This window comes from Symphodus melops, assembly GCF_947650265.1.
Source record: "Symphodus melops genome assembly, chromosome: 8".
Taxonomy (NCBI): Eukaryota; Metazoa; Chordata; class Actinopteri; order Labriformes; family Labridae; genus Symphodus; species Symphodus melops.
Window position 1 is genome coordinate 8,648,730 of NC_136698.1, and position 26,121 is coordinate 8,674,850.

Genomic DNA, 26,121 nt, shown 5'->3' on the forward strand with positions numbered 1-26,121 from the left:
CAATAGTTTTTTTTAAATAGTTTGAAGAGGATTTATTTTTTAAATTATAAAATGTTTTATCATTTGAAAAATCCAAAAAGCTACCCAGTTGACATCAAATAAGTTTCTTTTTGACAGATCAAAAGTCCAATCTCAATGATATTGATCAGGAAAAAAAATAGATCTTTACATCAGGTATGCTTTAGCCCTCGTCTCCTTTTCGTTGTTGTTTTAGAAACCATGTGAAGAATCAATGGTTAAGAAAGTTCACCAATCTTTGTAGATCGTTCTTGTACGTGGTATCTCTACTTAGTTTTTCAGCTTCTCTGTGGGTCTCTTCAACAAAATAAGAAAAGCAACCACAAACACAAACATCTGGGACAAACGATGTATCCTTAAAACATTTATTTTTGTAATAATTTGTCCTTTTTTTTTTTTTCTTTTTGCGCAAGTGCAAAAAAATGCACCCAAAAGAGCCACCTGAGGGAAGTCTACATCTTTAAATAAAAAAACAAGCAAAGTGTACATTTATAGTACAAAATTCTCTTTTTAAAAAATTGCACAGTTCGTGTATAATATATATATATTCATAATCTCCATTTTAAACAAACTTTAAAGGCTCAGAAAGTAAACAAAATTCACCAAATGAAAAATAAAAACATTTTCCCTAGAATTTAAAGCTGAGGAAACTTGAGACCCTGTTTTCATTTGTGTCCACCATAAATATACATATTTATATGCAAGTCTCTTTACATATAGTCTCTGTGCTAGTGTTTGACCAGACAATCAAAATTATTGCAAAGTAGTTTAGTTCTACTATAAAACATGGGGTGGGGGGTGGGGGATAAAAGCTTCTTTCTGCTGAACGTTCCTTAAGTTATGCAAAAAAAACCTGGGTTTCTTTTCACCCCTTTTGAATTTCCTGGAATCCCTGCTTTCATAAAATGTTTTTTTTTCACAAACTGTGCATTCAACATTCCCACTGAACAATACAGAACTCCAGTTTTGCTTTTAGCTAGAACACACATTTTTTCCCTGACTTCTTTTTTTTTTCCTCCTTTCTGTTTTTGAACTTTACATAGCAGCCGTGCCCAGAGGTGGTGGTCAGCGTCGATATGGGTGAAAGCCCTGTACGTTGTGGTTCTGTCCTCTGCCAAATGCATTGGCGGCGGGCTGAGGGGCTGCGGTGGGCTGTGCTGTCGGTGCCCCGTACGAAGCCGTCGGCTGGCTGGGGTCAGCAAAGCTGTGGCCAAAGGCTGTCAGTTCCTGCCCGTACCCTGAGAGGGTTGACAGAGAGGAGAGTGCAGAGAGAGAAGAGGATTTGATTTCATGGTCATCAGATGTTGATCAAGGAGAGGCCTTATCGCTTAAAAAATAAAATGGTTCAAGATTAAAAAATTTGAATGTTGAGGAAATATCCACCAAAGGAACCCTACACCAAACAATATATTCAAACCTTTATTTTTTTGTATTGTAAGTGAATATAGCTGTTGGAATATGTCAAAAGTCCAATCGAAATGACAATCATATTTTTTTTTATTGTGATCTCCTTTTTGCCTATTTATTTTAAAACCTGCTTAAATAATCAGTAATTATCTTGGAAGATCAGATACTGTATGTCTCATAGGCCATTTCTAATTATCAGTGTGTTAACAATTGTAGACATACTCTGGTACCTTGAAAAGTCTATACAATGACAACTAAATAAATGAGCCAAGAATTCAAGTGAATTATTCAAGTTTATAAAACAGAATTTTGTGGTTCAATGGTGGATTTTTCCTCTTGATTTACGTTCTGCATTCCCTCAATGAGCCATTCAGTGTTGACATGTATTGTGTACCAGTGTTTAGAGAAAAAAAATGACGATTATGTGTGAATTTAAGAATCAATCCAAACAGGCTTCATTGAGGAAAACAATCACTAGATTCTCGTAATCATCAGTGCTACACACTGTTCTTCTATACAGACACTGGATGGCACTGTCTCCCTGCAAACAGACAGGAAGCTAAAGTGACACCCAGGGAAGGAAACTCATTTGCTGAAAATGGCTGATGGAACCTAAAATTCAGAATTCAGAGCATCTTAGATTTAAAAATAACAGATTGGTGTTTGGTTATTTTCCTGCCCTGGTTACATCCAGTTAAAACTGGTTTTTGAAACCAAAACACTGGTTAGGGCAACATATAACTAACTGTTATGGACAGACAACATATAGAAAGAAAGAACAAAAGAAGGAGGCAAAGTTAGAACAAAACAACACATTTCTTTTGGGGATCGTAAAGTGCTCCACTAACAGGACATAAGAAAACTTCTTAAGAACAGAGAGCGGTCCCAACAGGACCTGCAGACAGAAGAATCTGAGAGAAATTGGACATTTACTGGCATCGTGTCTTCCTTTACATCTTCTTCCCTTTCTCATCCCTTCAGCTATAATGTGGAGACAGTAAACGGGGAAAAACAACGGGTGAATGGACTGCTGATGCATAGAGACAACTGAACCATGAACACATTTTCTGACAATTAGATCATCCTTTTATCATCAGCAAAGCGATGCGGACAGAGCCAGAGAGAGAGAGGACAAAGAAGGAGGACATGGCTAGTCTTGGTATAGTAAATCTACAGCCACTGAGGGGGTTAGCTTGCTAAGAGCTCTGAGAGCCAAATTTCAATGTAAATGTCTTACTCAGCTGTGAGACTGTCTATGGCTGTGTTTTACTATGCAAGTGTACAGGCAGTAATTTGTATGTACATGCAAAATGTACATGCAAAATATGATAGACGAGGCAAACAAAAGGAGGAAAAGAACCGGGTTGCAGCTCTATAAACACTACAGTACTGAACAAATTCTGCTTTTGTGTTTGTAGAAGACGATGCTGGCACCTACCTGCACTATATCCTCCCTGCTCATCCTGACCATAACTGTGAGAAGGACGCGTTGGTCCGTAGGCAGAGGGGTCCTGAGGGTAGTTACCCAAGCCTATCAGGGAGATGAGGAGACCAGGTTGACTGAACCCAGATACTGCTGGCCGACTACTACATGTTCCCCCCTTACTGAGCTAACAGAGCTGCACATGTTATTCTTATTGACTGCGTCTGCACTACGCCTTGAGAGTCATCTCTGCTCAGCTTCATCTGGAAGTCAAAACAAAATGGAGTGTGAGTGTGTACGCTACCTGCTGCTAGACTTTAAACCATGCCAGCCTGGTCTCATGAAATTTTGTGAAATGTGCATGATATTCTTAAACGTAAGGAAAGTCCGATACATTTTCATTGGCAAGCAAATATTTTAAGAAGGAAACCGCTAGAAACAGGGACTACAAAAACCCCACCAGTGAGTGGGACAAGGTGAGATATTGAACATAGTTTGATTCATTTTGTAATGAATGATTTTATGATTTCTGATAACATTATCTAAGATTATTTGATTGATTTTAAGTAAAAATAATATACGTATAAAAAGGGTTAGAGTTAAGATGGTTTTGGGCCAGGCTGATACTGATTAGATTTGTAGGATTAGTCCTTGTATGACATTTTCTAAAGGACAAAGATTTATAGACTTCTCATCATCAGTGTCACTGATGATCTCCGTTTATTTCAGAATTATTATTAATGTTGTATCTAACTTGAAATTGAGGGTTGATTTATTTATTATTTATTTATTTGGTTTACAATGTCACTACTGTGTTATGCAGAGCTGTTGTAAGCACTGATTTCTATAAATACTTGATGTTGTTTGTGTAAATAAGTCGAGGCACAACCTCTGAAGTGTCAGGACATAAAACAAATGTTAGCATTACATGAGGGACAAGGTTTAGTCTCCAACAGTTAATTACCTGATCTAAAGAAATATATTCTTTGATGCACTAATAATTCATTTTAACATAAGAGTCAAAAACGTCTGATGATATCTTACCCATCAGTCAAGTTTAAAGTTTCATATCATACCATTATTTAAATGTAAGGTTTGCTTTAGAAATAGACTGGAAATATTATTGCTTCTGGTTTTTACATTTCTCAAACTCCAAATAATCCAAACTAGCTTTCTTTGTTTAAATTCAACCGCTTAAAGTCAAACCCTCCCCTGTTTTCTCTCACTTATTTTAGCGTTAGTTTGTGCGTTTCTGTCCACAAAACCAAATGTCCTGCTAATTTCACAAAAACCCTGAGAGTTTGGTTACTGGACTCAGTGCCTGAACAGGCAGCCAACTAAATGATAAAAAGCTGGATGGAAGATAAGCACAAGCAGGAAACACTGAACAAGATGGGTGCCTGTCATGACTGACAGCAGTCACATGGTTGCTTTCAATGTGGACCCAGCAGTGTGAAGCAGCTGTAAGCCAAGTCAGAGGAGAAAAAAAAAGGAGCCAGCAAAAAACCTGATGTAGCTTCTGAATGAACATCTGACTCTTATCTGACTGTGTGCTTGTATGTGTAACTGAATGAGTGAATGTTGAATGAAGACCAAGCTTGTTCCATTTCCTCAGAGGCTGGTTAGTTTTCACAGTCTCTCAGGCTTCATTTTGGTTTACAGTTGAGAAACTGCAGCCTCTGTTTCTGTTCTCAGCATGATCTTAAACTCTAAATCCAGCATGCGTTTACAGTATAACCATTGAGAATCTACTCTCTGAACGTTTTAAATTAAAGAAATGAATAAAGCACATCAATTTCTCATACCAGAGGCTTAATGAAATATCTTATTTTGAAGCCATTCGTGCTAGCCAATAATGGACCAGCCAGTAAAGATCCAGAAAGACAAATGTATTCTCGCTGAACACTGTCATAAGGCATTATTAGTCTGTGCTAGCAATCAAGCTTAAAGACCATAGGTATCCATCAGTAGGTACAACCTACAGGCACTTAACAATACCCTGCCTCTAACCTATATCTGAGTGTATCCACAGGGCAGGTTCACATTCTGTAGACAGCATGCAAAGCCCTGTAGCAATGATGCGACATATTGAACATTTTTGTCAGGTAACTTGGCAGTCGGACATGCCTAATTCCAGAAATTAGTTTTCTATGGTCATGCTGGTTCTCTTTGTGTCAATAACAGGGAAAGAAGCCACCAAATCCATCAACGGGGAGGAAGAGGAGGTGTAAGAGGTAGTAAGTCAAAAAGGCAGGAATACTTGAACTAAGTTTAAAGATAGAGTCAGAAGCGTTTTCCCAAAAAATAAATACACTTAAACAAACCAATGTTTCCCTATATCACTTGTGGGACTCTCCACATGTGGTTGTAAATGTGCCTGCAGAGACCCTGTCCTGTGTTTTGACATTTTAGTAGACTAGGGATGTTTCTGGGTACAGAATATATTCTGGATATATTTCCCCCAGCTACATATCAGTGTGCAGGTGAGTTTGGGAGTTGATACAACTCAGGCGTTGGAAGAAATTCTGAATATTTCGTTCGCAGACAAAGCGGCAAAGAAATGCCAGACAGATGAAGCTTGTTCCAAAACAAGGGCAAACCTTGGGTTGGCTTTCACCCAAGGACTCAGAGTTAGACTTCTTCCTGTTGGACAGGTAGGTGCCAAACACTGGCAGTTAGCATGTGCTAGCTTGTTAAACTAACAGCTTTTTCCATAACAACAAATGTAATATTTTTGGGTAGCTTGCAGTGTAGTGATGAGCTCAGGAGGAGGAGCCCAGTCTGAATTATGTTTACAAGCTGCAACAAACATTGCTACTGACTCTACCTTTCATGTCAAGTACAGTCAGTCAGGAAAAGATTGCACCCCCTAAAAAAACATTGCAAGGCAGGATGATCTAATTTAAACCTACCAATCTTTTTACCAATCCACAGCTGGAAAAGACAGAATGACTGCCGATGACTCCTGGATATGGTGACACTTGAGCAGCATCTTCAGGGCAAGGCCATAGGGGTTTATGTTTGCAAGAAGCATGTATGCACGTGTAGCTGCTCAAGCTTAATGGTGCCAAGCTCCTGCTTGTGGAAGGGCTGGAGATATGCACTTTAATGAGCTTAATATGCATCCATAAAATATCCAGGGAGATGGGCAGGACCAAGGCGTGAATCAAAATTAAATGGGAGAGAAAAGGGCAGCAAACTGCTCGATGCACAATGTGTGTCTTACCATACTGGCTATAAGGGAAGTCAGGCTGCCCCGTGGGAGCTTTGCTCAAGTCCTGAGTTGGTGTTGTGGCGGGGGCGAAGCCCAGAGGTGCAGTTCCTGGAGTGGTGGGAGGAGGAGGAACTTGTGGAGCATACTGGTCTGCTTGGGGTGTGCCAAAACTATAACCTGTTGGAGAGTAATATGATTACTTCTGTGACTTTTACTGTGTATCATTTCCAAGTGTTTCTTTGTGATAGTTAAAACATTATGCAGTAAAAAGCCTCAGTGTTGCAGTCTTTAACTTTAATGTTAAAAGTCCCACAAAAAACTAAATGACATCATACAACAAAAAATAAAACAGTACAAAAATCTACTTTCTATTAAGTCTCTTATTTTTTGCTGAAACAAACACATTTTAAATTCACGTCTTTTAGAACATCTACTACCAGAGCAAATAAGGACCTCTCTTCTGTTGAAAATGCTGAGTATGTTCATTCATGCTGTCCATCTCTGATAAGGAGTTCCTCCCTGACCACAGCCCCAACGTGTTTTATAAGCAGCATATGAATAACTAGTTTAGCATAAAAATATATTCTGCCTTGAGGATATATAATAGGACCTTTTCATCTTAGCATGAGGCGTTTGCACTCATATGTATACATATACATGTATATGTATACATATACATATATATATATATATATATATATAAAGACATTTCAACAAAGCTGACCATTATCTTTGTCAGAAAATCAAAAGACATCCAAAAAAACTTCTCATGTCCACATAACTCACAGTGTTAGCATATATGCTAGGTTACCCGTTAATACCTAGGTGTTGTTTTGACAAAGTGTAAGCAGTGAGGCTTCCCGAGTTACTGACCAAACTGAGGTGCCGTGCTGTATCCCTGCTGAGGGTAGCCCTGAGGTGCAGCGAAGCTGCCCGCCGGGGTCGTGACCAGGAATGCGTTGAAAGGTGATGGAGGTTGTGTGGGGGTTCCTCGACTCACGGACAATGGAGGTCCGTACCCACCTGCTCAAACACAGAACAGAAGTTTGTATAGAAATGGTTTTATGTAACATATATGTGTATGTCTTACATTAGTTTAATCATTTTTGCTGCAAGGACTGAAGAACTTTGGGAAATATTGCAGAATAATATTAAGCCTTTACATGTTTATTTATAATAATTCATTTCATTCTAAACAGATTTCTATAAGCTCAACTGAAAACAAGAAGCTTGTCTACTTCCTTCTTTACCCACAGAAGCATCCCAAATCACTTGGAGCATTATTGTGAACATCTGAATGAAGTACAAACAAAAAAAACTAAGACATAGCTTCAAAAGTCCTGAAGTATCAAAATGAGTCAATGTAACATAGAAAACCTTTTATCTATTAAAACAGAATAAATGCTAATAATGAAAAGATTATAATGTTGGCCCAAACTTCTCTATCTGCATCCACTTTAACAGACAAAAAAAATAAAAAAATAATAATAATAAAAAAAAAAAATTAAAAAAAAAAAAAAATATATATATATATATATATATATATATATATATATTAATGAATGAATATTCAATATTTGGTTTTGCAGAACACAAACTGAAGATGAATGAACCTGAAGGGCTGACACTGCAGTGAGCTATGCAGGTTGACCCGGAGGTGGTGATATGAAACCAAGCCTGACCAATAACAGGGGGAGGATGGAATCTATTCAAGGCTGCCATCTGTCCCAAGCAGCAAATTATCAGCAGCCTCAGCCATTATGAATCAGTGATAACACTTGCTGTTAACTGTCATCAGCCTATTGGCCACTCAGAGTACAAGCCCATTTTTGTGATACAAGAGCTTCAAGAAAAGCAAACGATAACACAGAAGAGAAACTAAAATATAAACATTGATCTATTCTGTAATGCAACTTACAGAAACAGAATTCAACAAATGAAAAGAAAGGATATTTTGTGTGTTGTCAAGAGGAGATGAAACACCTACCTATGGGTTGGCCAGTTGTCGACACCCACACTCCTTCAGGAACAGAAAAAAAACCATTAGACGAGGACATAACCGTCAGCTAAAATATAAAATGTCTCCAGAATCCTGTTTAACATTCAAAGTGACCCACATGCTGGAGGCTAATGATAAAGCAGCAGGACTAACACATTTAAACAGTATCTATGTTTCTCTCTGAACAGTGGGCCTCTCTCTCTCTCTCTCTCTCTCTCTCTGCTCTGGGTTCTCACTCACCCTGTGGCCCGTAAGGCTGCTGCCAGCCCTGGGCAGGCTGTGCTGTCCAACCATTAGCTGCACTCAAGATGCCCCTGGGTGCCCACTGGCCAGGGCAGAGCTGGCCAGGAGCTTTGCTGTCACGAGGTTCAGCCTTCTTTACTTCAACCTGGACAAAGGACAAGGAGGACACATTTGGCAACACCTGTATACCGTCCACGAAATCCTTCACCTAGATAGACCTCGCCTCAAACTTATAATTGAATCTCAACATGTTGGGCTATTTTTAAATCTTTTATTTTATTTGTACTCAGATAATGAGGGGGTTGTTGTTAATTGTTATTGTAACTTTGTAGCTGTACAACTATGTGTGTCAGGTACTAATTGCCAAGTGTGAATTTCACAGTAAACTAATGAATAGTGAAAGAACAATATGTTTTGTTTAAAACACATCACCTCCAGGTAAGAGTGTCTTGTGATGTACCTGAGAAACATAGTCTTTCTTGGATGACTTGCCCCATCTATAATAAAGTCATCCAACTGAATATCATGACTTACCTTCATCCAGCCGACGCTTTTAAGAATTTTGTTTTATTTTAATGTTAACTAAGTTTTAGGGGGAATGGATGTAGAGATCAATTTGTATCTTAGTTCTAACAGAATATAAAAGATAAGCATGCAGATAGTAAACATAAACAGTCTTTCCAGTCAATTTTTCATTGAATGTTCATACTGTGTCAAAGGTGAGAAAATATTTTCAACTGAGTACACGACACTGAAACACTTCGATCGCAGAATATAATGTCACTGCAGCCCAAAAACAATAGAGATCCGGAGTTTATTGGGGTGGTATTTCTATCATTTGTTATTTTTATTTGGTGAATATTAACTTGCGGTGTTAATCTGCTCAGAGACTTTCTCCATTAATTCACTTTTAAACAGTGATAATAGCGCTATAGCCGTGGATGACATAAAGTCCCATTTAATGTGCCACCCCAAAAATGTTACTTCCTGCAACTAGGCAAAGCTACCAGCAGTTAACCAGAGCAAAGAAACAGGTTGAGACTAAGGAGGAGGCGACCAGAAATAGACTGAGGGTTGAGTTATTAGGGTCACCTTGCAGGAGGAAAACGAATCGCAAATTCCTTCCCGCTTTAAGGTGTTGCCACCTTCCCCAGCCTCCCCTCTTCCTTCTCTGTCGACCTAATTACATGCACATGTTTCCGGCAGTGGCCCCACCGCCACCGGCAGCTATCTGAGTACCTTCTCCCGTGGGCATCACAGCTACGAGTGATGGATACCATGACTCCTGTACAGTCCCCAACAGCAGAACTGGGATTTGTTGCACAGTTTGATGTGCTCCAATTTCTAATTTTGTAACACATATCTCCCAGCCTCCCTCAAGTCCCAGGTAAGGTAATGTCAAGTCAAGAACAATGGATTAAGTTGAATCTTCATTCCTGCTTGAAATCAGGGCAGAGTCAAGGGGGGCGGCTACCACCTGTGAGTACACAGGTTGGGCGTAATTAATTACCCAGAACTGGGATTAAGATCATGTTTATGTAATAATCAGTAAAATATCTTATATTTAATTATTATAACTGATTGATAATACAAAATGTAGTTAAATCTGCCAGCGCTTCTCTTGGAAAAAAATGAATTTAAAACAGTTAAAAAGCATCAACTTGTCGAGAAGAATCGCTCTGAAATCAGGGCGTTTAAGGTGTTGACCTCCACGTCCCTGGACTTTTGTTGCATGTCATCCCAAAAGTACGTCTACATTACTTACTGTATGTTCTACTCTCCTGTATCAAAACAAAAAACTATAAAAGTACTTACATTCTCAGGACTTTATAAAACAGAAGCTGCTTTAACAGCATCAATAAATGTTCTAAAGCTCTGATTAAATATCAAACGTGTAAAGAAAAGGTCTTCTGATTGTCAAGCATGGCAGACTGACCTCTAAATGTTGTAATATGAAATGTAAATCAAAAGAACAGGAGAAAAAGAAGACCTGTTACGACACTACCGGGTGGAAATTAAGAAGCTGCGTTTGACTTTGATTATTTTCTTAAACCTACAAATTATTTCTGTCTTCATGGAGGGCAGAAAGGAGACTGTCTCTCCTCTTGTATGTCTGCAGAGATTTAAGAGCTGCTAATTACAAAGTGTCTATTGGGTAAAAGGGAGGTTGTTAATGAATGAGAGCTTTATTGGAGCCTTTTAAATCCATGTGTCAGGACCAATCTTAGCCAGATATTTATCAAGTACTGTAGTACTTTCATTTACTACAGATATTTTAGTGGTTTGTTTGACTCCGCTGAATGTGCCAGGTGGTTGGAGACTTTCACATGCAACAGAACAATAAATTGCATCCCAGAGGGTAAGGAATTGTGCTTCAATATAACACTATAGTGAAATAATTATTTCTTTCCCGGATGGATAGATTACCTGACACTATCTCAAGTGTCTTTGCACAGTAAACTCCAGCCATCTGGTACACCCACAGAGTAAAAACAAACACTACCAAGTGACATGCAAATATTATTGTGAGACTCATGTCTCATCCTGAGCAGCGTTTCAGAGAGAACTGCCATTTGTTCTTTAGAGAGCTGACAGACACAGTATGGAGATTCTTCAACTGAGGTCACTGACTTGAGCTTTTTCTTTTAAGTTTTCAAAAAGAAAAAAAAACATGTTGACATGTAAGTGACCTGCCAACGAAATATCAGAAGAAAAAAAAAAGAAAGAAAAAAAAACAGAATTGATAGGACCAATCCTTTAGGTGATTCATAGTCTGGGAATTCATTTACAGTTAGACTTCATGTGATTTTTTAGCTTTAATTTCTTTAAATTTACAAAAAAACAGATCAAACAATGTAGCTTTCAAATTAGGAATAACATGTAGATCAGACATCCTAAAGGAGTGGTCAGTTTAAACAAAGCCTTGGGTGACAATAGAAACTGTATTATAACAGCATACATGAAGGATCATTAAACATAAGAATGAGGGTTGTATTTGTTTAGAGCATTATTGACAAACAGACAGAAAGGAACTTAGTGGCCAGCTCATGTAAAGAGGTTACCATTGTGGTATATGATGCTAATGTCCATTGAAAACGAGGTCTACCTTTTAAAGCAGCATCATAGTACATCTCTCATTTTGTCACCCAAGCCTCTGTTCGGTCTTAAGGGTAAAATAAAACTACAACTACACACTTTTTTGCCCATGATGTCGTGAAAATGCATGTTGACAGCCTGGTCCACTGATTGTTCGGCCTCGAAAGTAATAAATCCAAAACCTAGCCAACGACCAAGAGTGAATCAAGGTAGCAGGGGGGTTGTGACAACACAAGATGAAGAACAGTATTGGGCTTCAGCAGAGTGAGGATCCGTCAAGACTGAGCAAGAGGCTCCTGGGGTTCGGATGATGTCGCAGACTCGGAGAACAACACAAATCCAAGACTAAAGCCTGAGGGATTGAAGGAAACTCTTTTTCTTTACTGTGCAGTGAGAAATTTAGTGAAGATAACAACACAGGACTGCTTAACTGCTAAACATGACGACTGATGAGTGCAGCATTTGATTTCATGTGAAATATCACAATGAAAAGTTCAATTAAGTGCATCTTCCACCCGCTCACAATCTTATATGCCAATCAAACCAACAGTTTGTTACTTTATGCCGTTTCATCCAAACCCCACCTTGATCTGTCCCTTGGTATTTCGCTGTGGAGCTCACACTCGCAGCAGCCATTGTTAATGCATCACAAAAATATGGAGAAACACAAACTGTAGAATGCCTAAAGCTTTCTCCAAGCTTTCCCAAACTCAGTATTTTACTTTTGAGTCAGCCAGGATAAGCCTAAATGGACAATTGAAATATTTCTCACAGAAGTAACACAAAGATATAGGCCACAACAGCTTTCTTAAAGTGGGACGTGCTGATTTTAATCAAGAGTTTTCATGGGAGATATACAAAGTTCATCGACAAAAAAGCCCAAGGTCCAAAACTGACTTCACGCCACCTGCTCATTCAACTTTTTGTTTGACAAACTGTAACAGAACTTTTCAGAGCAAGTGCTGTGCTGCTGTGATCTACTTCCAATCTGATTCACATTAGGCCATGGCAGATCTGGGTTGTGCACACAGCTCTACCTTGGGACCTAGCCTGAATCCAATTAACCAATCCTAAGAGACAACCAAGATTTTTAGAGACCTCAAGTACCCTGCCAAGCGTTCCCAAGCTTCATGATCTATCGCTATTAATAACATCTGTCAATGACCCGTCCTTCATCTAAATTTAAATTCAAGTTGACACACATTACAGTTTGACATATTCTGGTTAAAATGGCATGTCTCAGTAATGCTACAGCAGAATACTAAAAGAACTTTGTGGACAAATGATAAATAGGATAAAGCTGAGAAAGGATTAAATATTCAATTGACAGACATCGTCTGATACAACTTGCTGAGTTACACACTGTTTTAGGTACTTTGTTTTGAACTAGTGTATCTTTTTCATCTTACGATTTGACTTGAATTTCCCTCGGGATCAATAAAGTATCTATCTATCTATCTATCTATCTATCTATCTTGATTGAGTACTGCACAATGTAATACTGATGTGCAAAGTGGAAAAAAATCCAATGAAAAATACTGAATAAAACGGGGCAGGACTTAAAAAGTCACTTCTTCAATCACACTAATAATCTTACATTTTTAAATGATAATTATTTTCAAAGTTGACCTTTTTGCTATTATAATCAAATGCTAGAGCAAACTTTCTGAATAAACTATTTCATTCTTTTTACTAACAGTTTCTTTCCTTTTTTCCCAGGCAAAACAATCTCTCTCTCTGCCTTATTCTAATGATAACAATAATAATAATAGTAATGATAATAATGATGATAATAATATGCAAACATTCAGCCAACTTAACACTTTGATGCAACTTTGTATACGACCCATTTGAACCAAGTATAAAATAGTTTTGGTGCCTTTGCGTTTGGCCTGTACCTCTGGGCTACCAGTGAATGCACAGTAACCTAAAGGAGAAGAGACAGATCTTAAGAGACACCGTTAATCACATTCAAACCATTCACAGGGAGAAGGGGGACAGAAGAAAGAAAAATAGAAAGGGCTTACTTACAAAAATACTTAACTTTCTACGTATGGGAAAACACATACTAAACCAATTAATAAACAAGTATCAGTTAGGACTTAATCAATGTAAAGAAAACTTAATCCAGTGTTTAAATTCTAAAGGTTTTAGTAAAATCATTATTTATTCTATTAAAGATTATGTTATGGTTGTTACTGGTGCACTACATACATCATCTTAAATTCCAATGACAAACTATTCTGGGTTTCTCCCAACAGAGAATGAATGGGAGGTTTGAAGAAGAGTAGGAATGCATGTTGTAGGTCAGAGGCCGCTGCATGTAGGACAAATGCAGATGAAACAGCTGTGACTGTAAGTCAGCGAGCAGAGAATGACACCAACACTGCTGGTGGCGTGGGCTCTGATTCCCAGCGAGGCCATCCATTCTAAAAGAGTCACTAACTCACGACTCATTCATTCATTTAAGAGGATTGAATCGTCTGCCGTGTGTAATTTTACTCTCAGAAAAGGTTAGAGGATTCCTGTCACAGCTGAAGCTTTTTTTGAAGCAGGTTTTAACAGATGTCATTGTTCTTATGATAACAATGAAGTTTTCACCTTCAGCACTGTGGCTGCAACCAGCCTCTTTAAAGAACAACCTCCTCCCCACACACACGCTCAGACTGTGCTCAATGTGCCAGTTGCATGTTGTGATGAAGTACAGATTTTTTTTGGAGCACCTACTTTCCTCCTGTAAGCTGCCTTCTCTGTTTAAAAGTTACTGACTTCCTCTGCTTCATAACTCTGTTTTAGTTTTACTTTGTAGCAGATCAAAGATTCTTGGGGCTCTCTCTAAAGGTGTGCATCTCTAATTTGCCAGACGATTTTGATTCTGTTAGATTCTATACAGCTACGATCCGATTCAGGGATGATTCATTAAAACATAAAACAATTCTGTGCGATTCAATCCGGTATAAATTTGATTCAATCTGCTTTGATACAAGAGAATTGAATCAAATGTTTTTCTTTATGGAACTGATTTAAAAACTATAATCAGTGTGATAGTTCAAATTCTTTTCATCTTTGGAGACTAATGTTATTTACACTTTAATTGTTTTCTGTCAATACAGCAGGGTGAGTTCAAATTGTTTGAGGGGTTGGGGGCTTTTAAAAGGTTAGGTTCACTTTTTCGGTCAGTGTTTAAAAAAAGAAAAAGTCTGATTCACGTACAAACATTAAACAGATGTCCGCAATTGGAGTAACTTAAACAGCCAGGGTCTTTTGAAATGTTTGAAGAAGCGCATGTGGGAAACATTTAATGAATCCTTAAACTCATCGGATCCAAGAGGACTTAAATCGAGACACATCCTAAACCAGATCTTGATGTTTCACTGAGCTGTTAGAATCTTTCTCAGAGACCTCATAACATTTATTAACATAAAAAACTGTGCACAATTAGTGGGGATAGCTCATTTTTAATGTATTCATCATAATCAACTTAAGAAGAAAGACATATTGTAAGCCAAAAGATATTTTTTTTATATCCGCTCTGACCAAGTGAGGTTAAAGCCGGCCAAAGGCTTAACCAACGTTCGTCTAAAGGCTTTTAAGATGTAATCTTTTCTCGCTCTCCTTAGCAGTGCCTGAAGAACTCTTCTTTCCTAGAAATAATGTATTTGACTGAGTGGTCTGTGGAAAAGTCCGATGTTGTTACACAAGGTCATGAAGGACACTGCATCAGTCCTGATCAGAGCCTGCCATTTCTGAGACAATCATCACATCTGAGCTTGTGACAAAAGGCTGACTAATTATCATTATCATCATCGTTAAAGACATTTACAAGTTTCTATTTGTTCATTAGAATTTCCTGTTAAAGGTTTCATGTTTATCACAGAAGAGTATTTTTCATTAGATCAAGAAACGGTGAACGACTTCCTACATTTTATTTCCGCTGTGCTGACTTGGTTTAAGGTTTTGTTTGACATTCTTTTTGTGCCCGTTGTGGGTGACAGTTTTATAATTAAATTGAATATCTCCATCTGAATGGGCTTTTTTCTCTTTGGGCCAGAATAGTTTGTCATGAGATTTAAGATGGTAAGGTATGGAGAGGGGAGAGAAAAAACGGGATCAGCTTTTACCTCGGGGCCTCTGCTTCTCCGCATCATAGATCATTACCACCTCTGTGACCTTGAATGGGACAAAAGGGAAACAGTGGCTCCATTTAGAAAACCAGACAGCATCCTTACATTGTCCGACTAAATATTCTACCACAATTTGATCAAATAATAATCAGTTGTCCAAAGGCATTCCAATAAAATCTAATTGTTCATACTATGGTGTATTGACCCTATCCAAAGTCACATCCATTCAAGCATTCTAAATAATTATAGGAACCGACTTGGATTATGTGCTCGGCAATACTCACCACTCCGAATCTATTGAAATAGTCCCTGAGTTCAGGCTCGCCGCAGTTATGGGGGATTCCACCTACAAATATCTTCTTTGATTTATTGCTATCGGCTTTGCTGCCCTTCTGAAAGAAAACAAGGAGTGTATGGATTTCAATGTCTATTATAGAAGGATCACTCTCAGAGGAGGCCAGTTATACATCATCTATTCAGGCAGTGCAGAAAAATTAGGTTCTCCTCTTGCCCTGGGGTATAATTCTTAACATGTCATGTCAATGCAAACACTAGTCTCCACAGATCAGGGAGCACGGCTTACTCCACTTACTCTCTTCCACAAAGCACTTCATGGCCGTGCACTGCACTCACGCTGTAGGGGCTAGAGGCTGCTTACAAAAAGTGTACGTTTGGACGATTACATCTTCTGCTTCAGTCATGTTTCAGCCAAATGAGAGAGACTTATACACAGATTTTTTTATTTTTTATGGCAAAAATCAATAACTAAAGCAGCTTTTGCATTATAAACAAAATGACTAATAGATCTGCAGTGGCTTGATAGCATTTTTGATTGAGTCACAAATTACTCAAGTTGTTCTTGGACTTCTGGTTTTCATAAAAATGCAAATTTTTTTACAAAGTAAAAAGCAATTTCCTGTACTATACCAGTCTACGCAAATCTAAGGCTTTTTTATTTTTTCTTAGCTTTATGAAATAGAGTAGTAGAAAAAAATGTCAGCAAAGAAAAATATTTTAAATATCCACATTACAAACTGCTCTAAATTTAAAAACAAATCAAAGCTGCATTTATTATCTTGCATGGTGACAATCGAAGACATACAACTGTTACGCTGAACTAGATATCTACAGTTGTTGCTTCAGTCCCTTGGTCACAAGAAGATGCTTCTGTGATTTATCAAAAACTAATTTAAAGAATTCTCAAAGGTATGAAGGATGCAAAAAGAAATCCTTTAAGAGAGACGATGGGAAAAAAAAAATCTCTGAAAATGAGATTCAGGTCAAAGACATTGAGTGAGGATGGAGACATTGACATCTTAACATGGCCTCCCTAAGTAAAAATCAGAGGCCTCTTACCCAGCCCTCCTTGGTTCGAGACTTTTCAGGCTGCATTCCTCTGGGAGTGCAAGGCTTCGGGTCAATCTGACAGTAATAAAGAAAGAGAGAGAGAGAGAGAGAGAGAGAGAGAACGTTTGACATTCGGCCCAAATGAAAGGCACCTTCAAATGTCCTTATTCACTGAGTCCATTACAGTATATTGGTTCCCCTCCCACTACTGAGAAACATATGTACTGACACACATTAAATTTAAATGTGGGGCTAATAAAATGTTACGCCCTTCTCTGCCTCAGTTAACACAAAAAAGGAGGCAGCCTGTCATTCACGGGACGCTGATTGTGTGGGAGCATTAATGTAGAGGTTAAAACCAGATTAACAGCCATCTCTCAGAAATCTTGGTTTAACTGTTAATCTAGCTCATTTGGTTTTCAACAGGTACGTCTTAATAGACATACAAATGCCAAAAATCTGCATCATCGGTACAAATGACTGCAGGCAGGTACATGTACAACCAAAAGCCAGACCGCACTTCTCCTTGAAAAACTTCTGAGTCCTCTGTATGATGAAACACAAGATGAGGTGTTCACATTGTTCACACAAAACGCAGGCTGATTACTGCGCTGATTTGACAATCTGCTCTTTTGATTTCAAATACTCACATTTCTCCCATCAAGATTGTGCGGCTTTGTCTCCAGCACCGTCCGGACACAATTGGGGTCTTTGAATTTGACAAAGCCGAAGCCTCGCGACTGATTTGTAGTTTTGTCCTTCATGATGACACAATCTACTACTTCCCCGTACTGTGAGAAGTAGTTCCTCAGTGTCTCTGAGAAGAGAAAGAAAGGAATAATGTAACAGTGCTGCTATATAAAATGAGCACACAAACACTGTGAGCACTGTGAATGTGAAGTTATAACCCCAGGTATAACTCAGCCCTGTTTCAATCCAGAACAAAACAAGGTACCAACTCTCACTTTCATTGTGGAAAATGATGCTTAGATAATGTTTTTACGTTCTCAAAAGGTATGAAGTTAAGTTGCTGGAGCATGATTTGTACTATGACAGGATATTAGTAATTGTACCCATTAAAAATAAATAAATGAATAAAACTGAAACAGAGCAGTTCCACTCAAGTGGTACAGTAACACTCCTAAATGGCAAACATAGCACTGACCCACTGGCATGTTTCAAGGCACCAAATATACACCCTACTACTGAAACGCCTTCACACACCCACAGGAGCAGGGAGTGCAAGTTGGAACAAACGAGGACTCACTTTGCAGCAAGTTATCGTAATTGCTTTTCTCATTGCTGGGAAGCCCCGAGGCATTGCCACGGAAACAAGCTCAGAGTTATAGAGTAGTGGTTCAGATCTTAATGTTAACAGTGCTGTTAACACACTAAACCCTTGTGTGGTGTTATACAACAGCCAACTGAGCTAGAGGCAGTAAACGAAGCCATCTCTGAGCAGCTCTGAATGGGCGGATATTGTAGAAACACACCTGGTGTAGACTGTAGACCACCACTGATCCTAAATCACTACTGGTGATGTCACCGATACCTCCATCAAGGCTTTCATTTCATTTTGGACATTTGGTCACAATCGTTTTTTTTTTTTTTTGCATGTGTAAAGCACATGTGAGTACGGTACCCGTCTCACTCAGGGTTGCCACCACAGTTTTTGAGACACTGCCTCAGCTCTCAATGTCTTGTAATACAAGTAAACATCTCGGAGTATTTAGGGCTGCATGTTAATAGGAATGATCATGGTGTGTACATTTTTTTTTCCACGTAAACTTCATAGGAGTGGGTTTTTGTTTTTCAGATTAAGAGCAAAAAAAGGAGTACATGGTGCATATAGATGTAATGTTTGATTAGAGACTTAAGGAACGAGTTAATGTGGCCACTGACACAGCACATAAACAAAACGCAGAGATAAACGTGGATACTCAGAACTACCATGTTGGCAAATGAATGGAAGCAGGAGGATATTCTAGTCCTGGTGAACTTGTTTCTGTTATTTCAAGTCACCTTTAAACCTTAAACAGTGGAAAATGTGGCTCCTGAAACGCAGCAGCACCCCACCAATGAGCTACACCGACATCTTTTTTGGACGTTCATTAAGATAGATTTAAAATGTATAATCTGCTAATACAATGCAATAAAAGAAGGAGGTTAAAAAAAAGTAGAATGACACTTTCCAAATAAAGAAAACTGCATCAATGAAGCTGTTCAGAGGTCACAAGTAGACTCTGACAACACTCTCTGAGAGACACTTCATGGGACATTTGCATGAATAGTAATGCAATCTAGATACCGGTACTTGGAAATGCACAGCACAGCTCCAACACTCTTCTGCAGGGCTATAGCATTGTGACAAATATATGTGATGTACCTTACCATAGTGTTCATAATCATGTTATTCCACAAAGGTAATTTCTTTTTGACACAAAAACAGGCATCTTGTGTCATAACACAGCTGTGAGAACACTTAGTGATACACAGCATATGAGCACAAACAGGCAGATCTATCAGACAGCATCTGATGACCGAATAAAGAAGCAAATCTTTCTCCATCTGCTTAACTCTCACAGCCATGTTGTTACTATATTGTCAGAGAGTGCATCAGACATCCTATTTTTAAGTAATATAAGTTATGCCCAATTGCAAAACAGAATTTATTTATATCAGAAGTGATATTTATGTAAGAATGAGCATGCTTGGATATATGTTTTGAAATGTTTTCCCAGTTGTGAAGAATATGTCACGGCTCAACGTGACCTGAAAACCTATAGATTTTTATTTTTTTTAATGAACAAGACTTTCAACAAGATCCTGTGGTGTAAAAGCAAAACCCTGCAGCAGTGCTAAACACGTTTCTGTTGAGAGAAATAATTTGTGAATGAAGAAAGAGCCTTCATGAGTTGAACATTTGACTCACCTTGTGTGGTACTCCAGTCCAATCCTCCAACGAAAAGTTTCCTGAAAAGCAAATGACCCTGAACTCAGTCATGCATCCTCACTTTTAGGGTAGATAAAGCTGTTTCACAAGTACCATGACAAAGCCACACACTAAAGACATGACAGACAGGCAGGGTCTGCATATCCACATGCACGGAAAGACACAAAAAACACACAGATGTATTGGTGTAGAAAATTGCAGGCACAGTTTCAAAGGAAGCTACAGCTGACTAAACAGTCAAGTACACAGATATTACACAACGTGAAGCAACGCTAATACCAAAGCTGGTGCAGCTTAGAGAGAAATATACGCATAGCTCCAGATAAAAATGGTCTCGTATGTGTGTGAGTCATGTTAGATTCAGTCTCCTGGACCGTGGATCTCACTTTGTCCCTATATCACTGAATTCAGAGAATAACAGGCTTTTTATTAACCTCCTGACACCTAGGTTACCCCGGGACAGAGCCAGGACATTTAAGCAAGCTAGCACACCCCTGAGCTGACTAACACTGACACCCAGAGTACCCCCGGAGTAGACCCGGAGTAGACCCGGTCAGAGAGCGGCTGCTCGGCTCCCTGCACGCCGGGCGGTGAGCTCTGATTCGGGGCTGCTAAACTGGAAGTTCAGCGGTATTTAAAGAAGCACCACCAGACAAGCTAACGAGTTTTATTATGTTTCACCCGGCAGCGTGCTAGTGGCTGTGTAAAGAAGTGAAGGGCTGGCGGACAGAAGGATGCTCCATCCTCCAGCAGTGCCCGCTAAATGTCCTCGCTGCTCTGCTGAAGTCTGGGAGAGGAGACTTTCGCTTCGCGCTAAGCTAGCCGAGTTACTCCGAGCTAACTGAGAACAGCAGTTAAATAAGTAACAATAATTAAAGCATTCATTTGACAAACACAGGTGTCAGCACTCCAGACAAACGTGGCACATTTCTCCGGAAGAAATAGCAATAACAACTAAGCTACTTAAATGAATACTTTCACTTTTTTTGGTCCGTCTTTTCCTCAGGCTAGCGATGTCGCTTAGTAAGTAAAGCTAGCTTAGCTTACGAGCTAACGTTAGCTGTCAAATGACAGCTTGACAAGACAGCGCGCGCACTACAACGTACAACACAGTTCAAACTTTGTCAAGGTTTCATGTTTTATTTAATAGATCTTACCCGACTTCATCTCCGACTAAGTTGTTGTTCATTTCTGAGGCTGAACAGGGGGCTGTAGGAGCTGTGACCGGCTTCTTGTTTTCAGTGCTGCCCCTCTCAGACTGAGAGCGGAGGAAGGTCACTCCGCTTTTTGGTTCAAACTCTTCTGCGCAGTGACGACGCTGCAGGGGGGCAGCGGCCTTTAAAGGAACATTACAACCAACCACCATGCACTACCTTCACTATTTTTTTAAATGTCTTTTAATTGTGCATAGCTAAGGCATTGCTATAGGAACATTGCTTTACATTTATTTTGTTTACTTGCTATGAGAGTAGATTTATAATCACTATTAACTATGCTTGGCACCAATGCATCAAGACAAATTCCAGTTACTTGGTAATGAAATCAGATTCTGATTCTAATGATGTGAAAGCTTTGTCAAGAAGCAGCCCTTACAACATGAACAAATTGCCCATAAGAATATTTAAAAAGCAGAAAGCCCTCTGAAGACGTAAAAGATCCAAAGTGCTGATTTTTTGCTTTTAGTAGAATGTAAGTTTATGTTTAAACTATTATCAATATTTTCCTTCCTGTTGGAAGCACTTATCTTTGGACCAGAAGATTGCACTATGGTAATCATGACTTAAACATTAAGTTCTGAAATCATGCGACCTTATTAAAAAAATATAGCCAATAAAAGCATTAAAATGTCAAATTAAATCCAAAAACTAAATAAGCAACAGACAAATCAGTTTCACGTTACAGATGCAGTATGTGCTATTTGAAGAAATACAGTTAAATTACTTTAATAAAGATGGACATTGGTTTGATCATACCTTTAGTATACAGTATATAAGGACATCTTTGGGCCACATATCCATTGTCACAATAAAGCCAAACCTATCAACAGAAATAAACAATTTAGAAAAGTCTTCCTTCATGTAAAATAGAAACTTGGAGAGGAAATGTCTCTGCTCAGTGTCTAGGTATGAATGTCAGAACAGATTTCTGATTACAGTGGAACAAACCCCTTCAAATGACCATGAAATGCATAAAATTAATAGAGTAAAAAAAAAAAACTTACTTTTATCAAGTGTCATGAAACTAGTCCTGATGAGCTTTCCAGCATCCAAAACCCAAGGTGTCTTTATATTTCAAATACAATTTAATTCAGTCATCCAAGAGGTTTCCTGTTGCTAAAACACAGAATGATTACACGACAGCCACCATTAGGCTTATAACACACAAGTGACGAGCATTCGAAGCTGACATTTAAAACATGAAACATAAGTGACAGAGGTGACACATAATGTACCTAAATAATACCCTTTAGGCACAATACCTGTCAATTTACTTTTAAAAATAGTCAGTGACAATGTGAGCGACAGAAGTCTGAGTGAAACCTTGGGTTCTGCTGAAGTGTGTTAAACTGCATTTATATCAACAACCCCCAGGTATATAGACTTATACAACTTAATGTTTACAGATACTGCATTCATTTTATAAAGAAATAAAAATGAAAGTTAAACAATAAAGCCATGTGAACACTGAACACAATTTTAATCACACACATTGTTAACTTTTCTTGTTCTGCTGATTTTTTTTTTTTTTCAAATTCTGCAGAAAAAAATTAACTTATCAATCCACTATAGTCTTAGTCACAACTTAATTAGTTTGAACCTAAAATATAAGATTAGCTCACTATGATTGTTATAGTGAAATACAACTTTGAGAGGGTGATAGGACTCAGCCGCAGAGCTACAGAGCTACAGTAAGATAAGATAATCCTTTATTCATCTCGCAAGCGGAGACATTTACAGTGCAGCAGCAAAGCAGGATAGCAGGAGTGCTTCCTGCACCCCGAAGGACCCGAGTCTCCTCAGCAGGTGAAGTCTGCTCTGGCCTAGGTTAAGTATAGAGACATTTGAACTCTGAAAGATGTTATTGACCAATCAGAGTCAAATATTCTACAAAGCATTATATTTTTATATATATATTTATGGAGATCATTACAGTTATTTTAACAATCAAAAAAACAGCCAACTATTTATTTCAAAAGTTTACAGGCTAGATTTTGTTTTTACTGTAAATACTATTCAAGTTTCCTGTGCATCAATATCTACAAATGAGCTAAAGTTTTTTTTAAACAAAATACTGTGTTTTTTGACATGTCTCTATATTGATTAGACCTAATGAAGAGGTCACACATTACCATATACCATTTTACCGATATTGCATTTTTCTATACAGCAGTTACCATTAGCAGTCACTGAAATTAATCAGTTTTTCCAGCGGGATTTTCTATCAATGTTTCTTTTTAATAGCAATAAAAAAGTGCATTATTAAAAATATAACATGACCTCATCCCTCTAGATTGTCGGTTTTATTCATCACTTAAGCATTAAGCATATGTGTCTTAATAGAGTTAAGGGGCAGAAGTTTTACCTGAAGACCATAATGAAAAAAGCTGTGACCACATAAAGAGGATACAATGTTTTCTAATCACTGGGTCATGTAATAAATTAGAATCTGATATAGCTATTTTAATGCTGATACCACCATAATACATCTACAGGACTTATTACACTACAGTTAAGAAAGATTACTGGGTTGTTTTTTTTTCAAACTTAAGAAAGTCAATCATACCTCATTCCTTTGAGACAGCTGTCATAAAACCATAACTTCACACACTGCTACATATCTCTTCAGCTCACACTCCATTAACTTCGAGAGAAAACACAGCACCCTCTTCCTGTTATGTGCAGAACAGCAACTCTGCAGAAACACTAAAGGAACACAATTGGTTCAATGTGTCCACTAACTAAATCATTACCAGTTTACCCCAGGTCTTTTCATTCTGTAGCTGAAGTACACAACAAGTCAGCTTAAAAATCACTCTTAAAAACTCTTTTATTGTCAATGTCATCACACCAGCATCCCGTAACATAGCTGACTCATTTACTGGATATTTTTTTCACTGATTCTAGCTCTAAATATCTTGGTCATAAATCAAAGCTAAGAGCAGACAAACGTTTGAAAAATAAAATGTAAATACTATAATAGTGGTAAATGATTTTAAACAACAGGGTCATTCTAATGGCAGATTATTTGGTACTTAGGGACTTGGGTTCAAGTCTCTTGGGTTCAATTTTCTGCAACCTTTTGGACAAGCTGAGGAATCTTTAGAGACCTACTAGGGCAACCTGGTGAAATAAAAATACAATTATGTAAAATAATTGTTGAATATGTACAGAATTAAACAACAGAAAAATAAATTTGAAGATTTTGCATCTGGAGGTAAGAAATACATGGAAGTAGATTTTCTGCATTGTCAGAGGGGAAACAGAAAACAAAGAAAAAAACACATGACATAAAGGTCATGTAAATAAGTAACTGTATCACTAATAAAAATGTGAGTGTAACTAAGATGGAGTGTGAACAAAGTGCTTGTTGTTCATTCATATCTGAAGAAGAAATATAATAATGTTACATTTTAGCAAGATGCTGAAGCAGAAACAAATCAGTCAACAAGTTCATGTGTTAGCAGTAAAAAATGGGAGGAAGAGATATCAATAAGATTAGGTGTTATTATTGATTTAAGTGTTGAAGGTCACTCATACATGGATATGTTTAAAACTTAAGAAGACAATTCTAACTTTTGTTTATCATCCTTTAACAATAATCATATAAAATGAAGTTGTGCCTTGTTTAATGTTGTTTTGATTAATGCGTGGTGATTCTTTAGCAAATAATCAAGGTTTGGAGAATTGTATTCTCTTTATTATTGACTCAATTAATGAACAACAGGGCAGTCATTTAAAGGCAATGGTTGATAGACGTGGGTATATGTGCTTGCATGTATTTTAAAAAAGGCTAATCCATAGACAGAAAGAAAAACAGCATAGGCATGATCCCTGTTAGTTTTTAGTTTGGACGTTAACCAACTCACTGCCCTAGCTCAGGATGATAAACCCATGTTTTGTAAGCTTGATTATACATTAATATAAGGATTATCTTCTAAAGTACACTGATTGAAATCATTAGAAATGATCCTAGTAGGTTTCACTTCTGCCCAACTACGCCTAAAAGCCGACAGAGTTAATTCCCATGCAAAGGTTTCTGATGGGCTTTTTAGGGGAGAGTGTGACATGAATATATTTGAGAAGTGCACAAAAAGAGTAATGGTTTATTGTTTTCCATGTCAGAGTGCTGCGCTCGCAGCAGTACTGTGAGCTTCAGTGGAAAGAAGTATTATTCAAAGGCAGTGTGGATGATGAGCTCCGTGTGTGAGTGGTAGGTGGATGAAAATCTGCGAATGTATGAGGACCCTCACTGAGAAGCCGCTTCCACTCAGCTTCACCTAATGGGACTGAAGTGGATGATGGGTAACCAGGGCAGAGGGGCTGTGAAGATGAACAGATGTTGCATTTTTGACCGCCATTCTGTCTCATGCAATTCATACATACATACGTACATACATACTGTATACAACAAATGGAAAGAGACTATATATATATATATATATATATATATATATACTGTATATATATATATATATGTATATATATATAATTTTATGTTTAAATAAATAAATACTTCTAGGAAAGTTTTACAAATAAATGTTTTTTATCTAAATATGTAAAGGCTTGTTTTATTCTACATCTCCAGTTCAAGCAGTTCATATGATCTTATGCAATAGGAACACGTTTGAATTAGAGCCAGCGCAATGGTTGACATCAGCTGTCCCTGCCAAGGCTCAAAGAGTAGAACAAATTGAAGAGCTCTCACTCTGCTTCTCTTTATCCATACTATAAACTTTTATTCAACACAGCCATGCCAACAATGACAATCTCCAAATGTTTCAAAAAATGTCTTGCAGGTTGTTGGACACAGGGCTTATCAATTTTCTTAAGATGAAATTGATGAAAAGATTTAAACTATGCTGTATGTATCTGTCAAAGCTTCCACAAATATGTTTCAGTTAGCTTAATTTAGCATAAACACTTGCCACAGGGTATTGATGTCATTTCTGGAGGCTGCCCATAACGAGGGGAAAGGTGGGAAGTGGTCTTTCTGTGGTCCAGCTGCACAGGTGGCCCGGCCCATGGAGGTTAGCAAAAACCATCCTGTCCATCCTTAATTTAAGCAATGACCTATTGA

The 26,121-nt window shown here is 38.1% G+C and overlaps 1 protein-coding gene across 5 annotated transcripts; it reads right to left on the bottom strand.

Moving 5' to 3' along the window:
- Window positions 1-369: 369 nt before the first annotated feature.
- Window positions 370-21,197, bottom strand: dazap1 (DAZ associated protein 1). 5 transcript variants are annotated; one of them, XM_079350086.1, is made up of 14 exons: window positions 20,982-21,197; window positions 19,804-19,844; window positions 17,522-17,688; window positions 16,881-16,946; window positions 15,809-15,913; window positions 15,522-15,570; window positions 11,500-11,582; window positions 8,302-8,449; window positions 8,050-8,082; window positions 6,936-7,085; window positions 6,075-6,239; window positions 2,864-2,956; window positions 2,359-2,406; window positions 370-1,256 (listed from the first exon to the last, which is right to left on the bottom strand). In XM_079350086.1, exons 1-14 carry the CDS (start codon window positions 21,188-21,190, stop codon window positions 1,084-1,086), a joined length of 1,530 nt encoding a protein of 509 aa, XP_079206212.1. In that variant the 5' UTR covers window positions 21,191-21,197; the 3' UTR covers window positions 370-1,083. The 5 variants fall into 5 exon arrangements, with proteins under 5 accessions (XP_079206212.1, XP_079206211.1, XP_079206214.1 ...); XM_079350085.1 differs by having other exon boundaries at window positions 15,809-15,916; XM_079350088.1 differs by lacking the exon at window positions 2,864-2,956 and having other exon boundaries at window positions 15,809-15,916.
- Window positions 21,198-26,121: the final 4,924 nt, after the last annotated feature.